The sequence below is a fragment of the Priapulus caudatus genome, unplaced genomic scaffold (genome assembly GCF_000485595.1).
Source record: "Priapulus caudatus unplaced genomic scaffold, Priapulus_caudatus-5.0.1 Scaffold228, whole genome shotgun sequence".
In the NCBI taxonomy this organism is placed as follows: Eukaryota; Metazoa; Priapulida; class Priapulimorpha; order Priapulimorphida; family Priapulidae; genus Priapulus; species Priapulus caudatus.
The window spans coordinates 115,095-127,032 of record NW_014577289.1 but is presented as its reverse complement, the minus strand read 5'-3'; the positions used below and the strand labels follow the sequence as shown (position 1 = coordinate 127,032).

The window sequence follows — 11,938 nt, the reverse complement described above, 5'->3', positions numbered from 1 at the left end:
GAGCAAATTTTCATGCTTCTTTCCAGAAGTGCACACCTCAGACACATATCCGCCCCACTATTATTGCTTCATTACGTGAATTTCCTTAGAGGCTCAAGTATTATATGTCTGTCAGTAACTATATTGCACTGCCAGTTAAAGTTTACTTGTCCGTCCACAGAGACGTTGAAGGTAAACATTACTGCAGGTTTTTGCATATTTTCAGATTCCACGCATTGATTTTCAAAATTTGTTATATATATACTCTTCCATATATGTAATTAATTATATTATAGAAGCCTAACGAAAATCTCTCTAGGATAATCTCTATAGAAATTATTCCCTAATAGAGATAATTCTCTATTAACCACTCCTGGTAATATACTATCAAACTGTAGGCTAACGTTTACGTGTCTCTACCACACTGACATACATGTCATTACGACAGTTTTGAGCGTGAAAGAGACAGCGCGATGAGCAGACTGCAGACGTCACGTATTAGACAATAGAAAAACACCTTTTCGAAATTTAAAACCAATAGTAAAATTATTTCTACTTTTCGCGTTACAGACCATTTTTGCCACCCCGGAACACCGGTAGAAGCATTCCGTGACAATGACGAACAAACGAATGGTGTGCGCTCGCTCATTAGTGAAAGCAACCGGAGCAAACGGTCGCTGCTTTCAAAATCATCGTTCTTGCGTTACATTTTTTGGCATAAACGTTCCAACCGTCTACAATGCTGCTTTGTATACCAATTTACCAAATCTCGTGTTCGGCAACGGTTTCGGGTACAGACAAGTCTTGTACAACGATGCAAGGCTACCCGATCTCTACTACCTTACTTCTACTTCGTGAGCGGAGGCAATCGGCAGATCTTTGCTCACCCATAGATCCGGCTACTGCTGCTACACTGTCATAAAAAACATTCGGCAGTCAGCTGCCAATATGTAGCGTCTCTGATGTCTACATCCGACTGTTAAACTCGACTTGGAGCTGTGCTTATTAGCATTTCTGTTCGCGAATGCCTATTCCCCCCATGAATAATATCAAGACGTCGATCACTACCACTTCGAGCTGCACCGGAAATGTTTACAGATATATCTGACTGTCAAAACAACTTGTCATGTAAGAACCTGTGCGAATCAAAACATGAATGTAACTGTATATATAATAACGAAATCTTCAATGATCACTGTCTTTTTCCAACATTAGCGAAATTATAGGGAAACCGACTATATAGAAGTGTCAATCTATCACGTGGTGACACAATTTCACTCATTGCTGATCATGATGTACAGCATCACCTGCATCGTACGCATGTGATTTCCAGTATAAATTGACTAGTCTAATTAGAGCACAGCATGAGGAAATATCTAGTTGTGACCACAAGTCTGATTATCACCACGTGATGTGTATAATTATTAGCTCAGCTGACGAAGTCAGATTCAGCTTGTAGAATCGCATGAATGTCAGTCCGTCCGCCCGTCCGTCTGTCAACAGTTACGGCACAAATCTTAACCGCTCGACGTATACGGTCTTGATATTCGTGACGTCGAGGGGGGGGGGATCGCAAAAAGGACTCGGGATGTCGAATTTGGTGGTCAAGATGTGTCAAGAGGGGAATATTTCCCCCTTAACTTAAGGTATAGGAGGAAATACGGAATTGCGGCACAAATCTCAACGGCTCGACCAGTCGACCTACGCTCGTAATATTCGATGTATAGTGTGATGGGAAAGAAACCCATCACCAGTGCGAAAGTGGAGGTCACAGGTCAAAGGGCAGTGGGGGAAAGGTCAGATATCAGACATTTTCTGAGGACATGGTCGAACGGACCGAGTGCAAAACTTTTTTGTTTCAGCGCTGACCTACCATTAATGATTTTATTACTTTATTGAAAGGACCATGAAATGTACTTTCCGCTGACGTGCGAAGAGTAAGTGTCTGTTAACCTTTTGACCTTCAAGAGAAGGGTTAAACATGGATTTGTTGACTGTTAACAAAGGACTGAACTGCTTTTGCTATTAGAGCCCCCTCCCCCACCCTCCCCCACCACTATTACGCTCGCGCTCGACGCATATCCATGATAACATGTTAACAATGTTAATATATAGCAAGTACACAGCTGTATCTTTATTAATGTACTACTGGTATAGCAAAGCCTATCAGAGATTTTAGATCTGTATAATTAGTAGTATCCTAGATATATGCTCTGAGCGCGAACGCGGTGGCGGGAGGGTGCACTTGATTCGGTTGCCAGTGAGTTTATCAGAAGAATACCCAGCTACAGTACACGTCAGTTGAGCGTTGTCGCTCTGCGGCACTTGTTATACTTCATACTCTCTCGTTACCATCAGTTTCAGTCAGATATCAGTTGAAGTTTGCCCAATTTATCGTTTAGTTCCAAGTGCAAGTAATAGCAACTGAATTGACTAAAACTGTAGCAGTCACACTCAGTGTAAAAAAATCCCCAACTGCTACAAAACACAGCCATGATCTACTGAATAAGTGGAGGTCTACTGGGACCCCCCCCCCCTATTCAAACAGTCGAGCTTTTATTGCCCTCACCAGATTTCAGTAGGCCCGGAAGAAAAATTTTGCATCTCCCCTAACCTGCCGCTAGGGCAGGTCACTAAACTGTCATTACTAATATGAGCACAGGTTACACATATATAATATATACGATTTATTAATATAACAGTTATCAACCTTCAGATAATTCAGGTCAGCATCCACACCTACTACATGCAGCTACCATAACAAAAACACTGGTGTGGTTCATTGCCTTTCTAGTACGTGTACATATATACACGCTGACAATTTACATCCACGTAACCCTTTACAATTACGCTCCCTGGTCAAATACATACTACGGTAGAAATTTCATATCCTATACTCTCGTATCTTGAATGCTTATAAGCTCGCAAAAACACAGGAAACTAGCATAAATGACCTCAAACCGCTCAAGTTAGCAAATGGGTCAAGTTCTAAAGTACTGATGAATTGTCGGTCTGAGGCGGTCTGTGAGACACTCGCTGCTTTTACAACACACCACACACAATACTGCAAGGCCAGGTAGGCAGACCATATCCTGTTACACGTGGGCTCAAATAGAGGAAATCACCCGTTATTACTCAAATCATGTTATAATATAATATCATAGTTCTGCTGGTTGCAATCATGGTCAAATACAACATGCAGTAAACAATCAAAATGCCGTAAGTCTGATCGGCACGAAGAATTCGACACACGCACGCACGCACACACATACACGACAAAGCTTTATTCCACAGCTCAGGTCAGCTCAGGTCTTGCAGCATTCATATCAAACGCCATCTTCTCCGCCTTTGTAATAACCGACAGAAAATGCCCCCAAACTATAGAACGATCATTTTTTGGCTATGTATACAGTCATACATCCTATGAAATGTCAGCAAAGACAACGTCGCATGCAGGGCAAGCAGAATCGTTCTCAATCCAAGCAAGCTTGACATTAGGGATCGAACAACTAACTGCCTGACAGACGGAGAGTCACGTTATATAGATAAACAAATGCACTGAAAAGCAGCCAGGCAAAATCAAAGAAAGAAGTTGAAGAGATAAAGAATAGATTGTGTAAGTGGCTGTGTGTGCGCGACTACGGTAATGCCAAACCGGCGACAGTAGCTACCTCGCGCATGATACACACACACAACATAACATGACATGTATCCTTAGGCCATCCTCAAAAAATTTAAAACCATTATTTTTTAATGGGTAGGTAGGTAGGTCTTTTTTTGTGAGGCATAATAGTTATTTTAAGTCTGTCCTCATGTTTGCTACACATGCTTTGTGTTTCAGTCTTAACTATAAAAAATGTATACATTTTTTTTTTAATATGGAACCCAAAATGTCAAAAAAAACTTTTGGGTTGCGGCTATTTTCGTGGGTCGGTCGGAGGACAGCAAACATATAATTTTTTAAGGATGGCCTTACTGGACAATTCTTCCATACTGTATTCATGTTCGTTCACTGGGGTACTAGCCTAGGTATGTCATATATAATGTAGACTGCGACAAAAATAACCTAACTTGTCCTGGAAGGGAGCAATGTGGTGATAATCGTTCTGCACGTTTTGACACAGACTGCATTCCACGCTCTTGCTTTGACAAAACAAAGAGCAGTGACACTGCAATCATGATGAATCCAAGTACCATACCTACGTCTTCAATTTTTCATTGGCAGTGATAGGTGAACGACTATTTTACGACGCAGGAGATTAATGAACTAATAGGCAGCCAATAAAAACACTTTGATCCGTTCACCAGACAAGTTTCTATATATATGCACGATTCTACACCCGTTATCTAGCATTATCAAAATATTGTAGAATATTGTGCTACAGATAATTTACAACAGGCAAATATCATAAATGAGATCATACGGAGTGTGAAAAAGGTTTAACTGTATCTTCATTGTAGATTTATAGTACTACATATGTAACGTTGAATTAAAGTTTGATATGTATAAATAATGATGATATAAATCCAAACTTGTGTGGTAACCTGAATAAACTTTAATATCTGCTTGCACACAGTGTGTCCATCTTGCAGAAAGAGACAAAGAAACGCGCACACGCGCTTTTAAGCGCGTGTGCTTACTCTCCCGACCACAACCAGACTCCTCCACTCCTACATCTCTGTCTCCTCAAAACCCCCGCCATGTCTACACTCGATCTGCACCCCTATTTCACAATGACTCGAGAATCTGCCTAAGGCCAAACAAAAAAATAGGTGTGTTTCCGGTCGCCCGACCGTCCCTATATTATTTGGGCAGATCCTAAACTTTTTTCCCAAAAAAAGAAAAAAAAAAGGTTTTTTAATTTGAAATCTGACAGACAAAACTTGAGATTTGTTACTACAAACACGTTCTGGATTTGCTTACTAACTTATCCCTACCTATACACCACTTTATAGCAACACCACTTTTAACTTAAAACACGCTTATTTAATTCTCTGTAACATCAACACAAAATGCGCGATGCTGTATCTAGATAGACTATTACTAAAACAACCCCTAGTCTAACTCCACTGACTACTCTATGTAAACATCTGTAAAACATATGTTACATATAATATTTCCCATCTTATTATTCTTCCAGAATGCATTTTCCCATGATTTAAAATATCGTTATCAGTCAAACTACTGCTCGATGCTCTACTTCAACCTGTGGTTATCTATTAAGATGACTTTTGATGCCAAACTCGGCCACTGAAAGCAATTTTCCTATGAAGATCCACAAACCATACTGCATATAAATTAGTGTAGCTGAATTACAATTTCATGCAAAGCTGATTTCATGTGTATTTATGTGGCCTGTGCATTTCTTTGCAATTACGCTTGTTTATTTGTACCGTGACTTACTTACACTCCAAAATATGTGTCTTTGCCCTAAAAGTGTTTGCAGAAATCTAAAGAACTTCTAAGGCATCTTCAAACGATTGATACTGATTGACCTGTAGCTCCAAGAGACGATCATATAACAAAACACATGTATGTAAACGTCAGTCTCACAGCCCAACTGGTCGGTCTAAGTAAGCCTTAGCTCGAGAACTATAGCCCTTCGCTCCACCACAAGCGCTAGCTGTGGCGGAGCGAAGGGCTATAGTTCTAGAGCTAAGTAAGCCTTTGCCTTCGACTAGTAATTATATGCAGATATTGTAAAAGTACAGACATCAGTCAATAATAAGCAAGGAACTATCTTGACCAGGCTACATGACTAAGGTAAACACACCAATATTTCGTTATTTTTATATGACCGTTTCTTGGAGCTAGTTGGGAACTAGCCCTATCTTATCTGACTTAGGTCAACAAAATTATCTCAACTGTTAGTGTTACTAGTCTGTGCAGTGATGTGTATTTACTGTTCAGCCGCTTTATATTCTGTCTGCACCCTACCAATTCATGTTAACATTGACTGTACCTATGCCTATGGTGGAGGAAACCTGTTTGAAATCACACAAGGGAAGTCAGATAGAACAGATAGTAACTAACAGTAACACAGCATACTTTAGTAACTTATAATTACATTCTGTAATAATAGTAATATATTATAACCACTCACCTTAGAGCTACCCTCACGCTTGTGTCGTCTGCACTAAACATCTTGTGCGATTAATCAGCCTTTGTAATTTTCACCATACATATCAAGAATGAATGCGTTGCATATCAGGCTGAAATAACACAATTTACATAGTTAATAGGATGCGTAACAAAGTTTACCTACTGATTAAATACTTGTAGTTTACGCTACATATAGTTATTACCGTATTCGTGAAAGTGTGTAAGGCATAGAGATTAAATTACGATCGAGGCGTCAATATCGATCACCAAAATATCCAAACTAGGCCCTACAGTCTTTATAGTCTAGGCTACAGTTGATAGAAATCGAATTACTCACCAATTTTTGCGAACCATTACCCTTGCATTTGCAACAATCACAGATCCTCAAGAATTCGGTGCATCACTAAACGGCGCATAGAAGCAGTGTCTTCCTTTACTGTGGAAAGGATAGAAAATTCCAATCGACAACACCTGTTTCACAAGGCAATGAATAAACACTGACTGGTCCCCGTCACTCGTTTAAAACTGCGATCAGCTGTGTGACGTCATGTGTAATGCTACTCCCGCCACCTACATTGTCAAAAAGTCATGAACGGTAAAAAAATAACAACGCATATATTCTAGGCAAGGGATGGCGCTTGCATGACTGTAATATCTTTATTTCGTCGTATTTATAATGATGTATAGCTAAGTATTAAGTTAAACCAATAACCTCATAATCACTTACAGATTCATCTCCTACGTCCAAGGAGTTTGTTAGATCAACCGAATCAACCCTTCATGTGGATTGCGATAGAAAAAGCTTCAAGTTTCAAAAGAAGATGGAAGAGTCTCAATGACAGAAACAGACAAAAGCTAAACTTGAATGGATCCTTGGAAAACGGCACATGTCGAAAGCAAAGCACTACGCAGACCTAGATGATCAAAAACAATGAATAAGGGTATACCAATGTTCACATGACCATGATAAATCCCGTAACATGTTATAAATTAGGCCTATGTAGTTAATAGTTATGTGCCAATGATGACGTTTCAAATCGCACAAATATTTGCAATGAATTATATCAACGCTAGCAAAGAGACAAAGTGGTTTTTTTCTAAAAAGAAATTTATTCAAAACGTTCCTTTCACTGATCTGCCGGTACCAGTGTATATAACCACCCATTTTAATTTCTAAGTGCTGGTTGGGCGTTATGTCATAAAGTGTATACGATCTCTGTTACCAATTTTCTAACGCGTCTAGTACTCCAAACTCACAAAATAACGATAAATATTCAGGATGCGAAAAAATGCACATTGTTACACTCATTCATTTATTGCACATGTGAATTTTACTAACACGTACGTCCATCGAAGCGTCTATCCTTTCAGCATTCTGATTCAAACTGAAAATCGCTTATATGCGCGCGCGTTTCTTCAGTTCCGGCGCCAAGCGATGGGCTGCGGGGCTGCTGTCTCCCTAGAATCCATACCACTCAAGCCACTCTACATAATACGTACCTTTATTCTGCTGTGTTTGTTTATGTGTAACTTATTATAAATGAAAACAGCGTGCTGCTCTGGAAACGCAGCTTCGAGACAGGTTTCATAGCCCCCTTTTCCAACCAGATTGCCACCGTCACTAAGCCTCTTCTATATATAGAAATTCAGGAGCCGCCGCCGATATACTTACTGAATCCTTAACAGACGGACTTGATACAGAGGCGTCTCATTGCAAAAAGAAGCATAATAAAACAAAATTTCCTTCGCGTTAAACGCCAATTAGGGCGACCCTGTTTTTTGCGTATCTATTAAATTTAATATAATTATATATAGAGAGAATTTCAACCATCTGAATGAAAGGACCGGTGTATACTACAGGCACTTGAAACGTCTCAATAAAAAAATAATGGTAAATAAACACGAAATGTATTTACTACCAAAGTCTTAATGTTTCTTTACTCTATTTCGCCTATTATTGCCGATAATTACCCGTAAATTTATGCCGGTCAAATGCTCATTTGCAACACACAAGTACACCGCACGCACGCCCTGTGCACAAACAATATGAATAAGAGATCTTATTGAGACGTTCCAAGTGCCTGTGGTGTATACCCCAGGGCCGGCGCAAGATTTTTTTAAATAAAAGTAGTTGCAAATGTATAAAAGGGCACGGAGACGGCCAATCCCTCCATGCCCAAGCCGGCGCTTACAAATACACAATAGCTGAACATGCGAAAAGTTAGCCTAGCATAGATATATATGAAAACATGCCATCAGTAGACCTCACTTAAGAAATAAGAAGAAGAATTTCATGTAGACCGCCGCTGCATATACCAGTCAGTACACAAACTGGCTATACGTGAGTGTGTTAGCGCGTGCGCAATATCTCATCAGGGGAGTTATATTTTGTGACGTATATGCATTTAACCTGGTTAGGGGGTATCCCAGCATAGATTTCTGTGTTTTACTATTATTAGTATTCCTGTGTTTATAATTGGGAGAGCGCCCTAGCCTATAGAGTGCAAAACTGCTACTTCATCAGGTCTTGTCCTTCCCCCTGGCCTCCATCGTCTTTCAACAAGTCTCCTTTTTTTCTACTGCCACTCAGCTGTCTTTCCTGCCGCCTTTCCCCAGTCTCTCACTCCTCTCCCCCTCAGGCAAGCTATATTGTGCAGTTTTCTTTAGTCCGTACCGCACGTCTGAGGAGGTGCTGGCGCATGCGTAATATCTCCCCAGAAGAAGAATATTTTGCAAAAACTATGCATTTAAAATGAAGAAGAGTAATCCTAGCATAGATTTATATGATAACATTCCATCAGTAAACCTCATTTAAGAAATATAAAGAAGAGCTCCATGTAAGGTAACCATGCTGCATATGCCGCTGCATAAGTTAGTATGTTAGCGCAGGCGCAATATCTCACCAGAGAAGTTATATTTTGTAAGGAATAGGCATTTAATCTGGTTTGGGGGGTATCTCAGCATAGATTTCTGTGTTTTACTATTATCAGTATTCCTGTGTTTATAATTGGGAGAGCGCCTTAGCCTATAGAGTGCAAAACTTCTACTTCCATCCGGCCTTGTCGCTTCCCCCTGGGCCTCATTGTCTTTCACCTTCTTGCGTTTCTCTCTCTCTCTTTCTCTTTCTCGTCTCTCACTCAGTAACTCATCTTCACTCGACCCGGGGGTGGGGATCCGGAGTTACGTCGGCTCGATCTCTCATCTGCCTCAGTCTCCCTTGCTTTTTTGTATTTCCTCTCCCAGGCTTGTCTTCACCTGCCTGCCTTCCTTAGTCTCTCACTCCTCTCCCTGTCCCAACTCTCTCGGTCGCTCAACGCTACTACTTGCTTCCGCATCTTTTCTTCAAGTACCTGCGTCATCCTCTCGTCTCACTCTCTGCTCTGCTCCCGCGTTCTCTTGCTCACGTCTGCACGGTCTCCGGCAGTCCAGCGTACGCGACTCTCTCCTCGTCTCTACTTGTCGCTGGGAGGGATCAGGGAAGAAAGATCGAAGTTTCCTGCCGTCTTGCATTCTGTCAAAAGATGTAAGAAGAGTAATGCCTAGCAATAGATTGTATATAATGAACATTTCTCCAGTAAACCTCGACTTAAGAAATAGAAGAAGAGCTCTAGCGTAAGGTAACGCGCTTACATATACGAGTCAGTAACTCAACTGCCTAACAGGAGGCTACATCTACTCTTGCTGACAATTCAAGACAAGTGCGCCCATATCGTCTCACCGAGACCGATGACATCTATATCCAGCCCTGTAATTGATACACGCGGCGAAGTATATCACATTTAAATCTGTTAGGACGGTTAAATCTACAGCATAGATTTCTGTGGCATGGCCAAGTTAAAGCACTGTAAGATACCTGAGCTGAATTTTGCCCTAGTGAGTGTTTATAAATTGTGAGCGATAGCACCGCCCCCTAGCCGCATATAATGAGCTGCGAGAACCGCCGCTGATTGTGAAGTTCATTGAATATCCCGCTATTTTGTTGTTCTCGCTCTCTCTCCCTCGTTACTTTCTCTCTCTCCTACTCTCTCTCTCATCTCTCTCTCTCTCTCTCGTCTCTCTCACTTGTCCTTTGCGACTCTGCTCTATGATCCTTCTCTTGTGACTGCTCCTCACGGTGTTCGCTTCGTACTTTCTTTCCGTCCTCAGCCTTATCCGCGTGCTCCTTAGCCTGGCGCCACTCCCTTTCTCCCTGAAGCGAAGCCTATAATTGTCAGTTCACTCCTCAGTCCGTACCGGCACTATAGACCGGGCCACGCGCCCGGCCGGGCGCGCCTGGAAAAAGGATTTCGCTAGATACACGCGGTAAGAAGACGTCGTGGCGGCCATCGCGACGCCTATGGAGTTGGGCTGGCGACCGCGCGAATCAATGTGCGAAAAATTCGATCAAATAATTGTCCATTCTGTGGCGGCCGGCAAACAGAGGCTCGCGTGCCAAAAGGCGAACACGATAGCGCGCACATAATTACAAAGCAGAGACGAAAAGTAATATGTTTGTTCGTGCGTAAAATTATGCATGCAAAAGAACGAGGAAGATATTCTAGGCATAGGTTTAATGATTTATAGTGACAGTCTCTAGTGTTATTAGACCGCTACTTCTTATATCTCTACAAGAGACGGAACTGAAGGAGCTTCGTGTATGGACTGACGGCTAGCATACACTAAGTGTCGCAATACTATGCATAAAGCGAAGCTCTGTACGTTCGTTCGTTGGCCTGACTGCTTCTGTTGCAGTGGCGCATATTACGACAACCTTGACCGCGTCCCCGGTTGCTACGCAGCGATAATTGATGGTGGGAGACGTCCAGTCTGTGTGGGCTTGAACTCTCACACGAGTGGAGACATGGAGAATTTAACGATGGCGTTGACGCAAAAGTATGAGGTTGAAGTTTGGAGGATCTTGCTACAATGCATCACTTAACGACTTGATGTGTTATATCGAAACCCCTCTCTCAATTTGGAGCGCATATAAAATCTCTGAGATAATATATAATATCTGCGTTGGCGTTTGCTGTTTGAGAGATTATATGTGCGTGGCACGAGAGACGCGCGGCCCCTACACCCCTTTCCCGTGTATATTAGGGGCTGTAGGTAGGTTAGAGGAAGTGGGTGACACACTTAAGATTGACAGTGGGCTGCTGCTTTCACTCGATAATAAATTATTATTCACAGGCGTGTTGTCTGATGTTGGTATCCTTCTAACTTGTACAATTTTCATGTAGAACCAATATTCCTTTGCGTTGAGCTGATTTACATTGACATTGAGGTATTCGAGATGCGCGGTGAATCGTGAGAATCTTCCACAAACCGTCACTCGCCTTGCCTTTCTGGTCCTATCTATCCCGTTCTAAGCAGACTAGGACGCCCGACATACGTTGCCTTTTGAGAAATACACGCTCGTCTGCAGATCTCCGGTACCCTCTCTCGCCAACCGTGCATCTTTACATTCTACACAACTTCAATCCATCCTGTAAAGAGGCAGCCGACAGTGCTACATACTATACAGTGAAACATGATTTGTAGATCTGCGGTTAACATGTGATGCCGAGCGTACCCGCCGCGTTTACATATCTTCTATATAAGAGATCACGCATGAAACGAGAAGCTGTACTGTGAAGACCAGTAACTAGGTCTATTAATTAAATTATCCCACACAGATCAAAGAAAAGCAAAATCATGATATCATAGCATAAAAAATACTTAATGGTCGTTCATATTTAAAATGTTTAAACGAGCTTAGAGGATAGATATAAATCTAAGATTCCGACGAGGTCGAAATATGTATACCCGGCGAGCTTGCCCCCTTATAATGCACGAGTTAAACAACCTCTATATCTTTGTCAAGAAAGAGATATGAAT

General features: G+C 41.5%; 1 protein-coding gene across 3 annotated transcripts in view; it reads right to left on the bottom strand.

Annotated features, from left to right (window-relative positions):
* LOC106807667 (kinesin-like protein KIF21A) overlaps window positions 1–6,603 on the bottom strand; it is a 63,013-nt gene extending 56,410 nt beyond the window's left edge. For all 3 annotated transcript variants that reach the window (XM_014810081.1, XM_014810080.1, XM_014810082.1), the window contains exons 1-2: window positions 6,420–6,603; window positions 6,084–6,192 (exon numbers count right to left, since the gene is read on the bottom strand). In XM_014810081.1, the coding sequence (XP_014665567.1) occupies window positions 6,084–6,124 (41 nt within the window). In that variant the 5' untranslated portion in view covers window positions 6,125–6,192; window positions 6,420–6,603. The remainder of the gene's footprint in view (window positions 1–6,083; window positions 6,193–6,419) is intronic.
* Window positions 6,604–11,938: the final 5,335 nt, after the last annotated feature.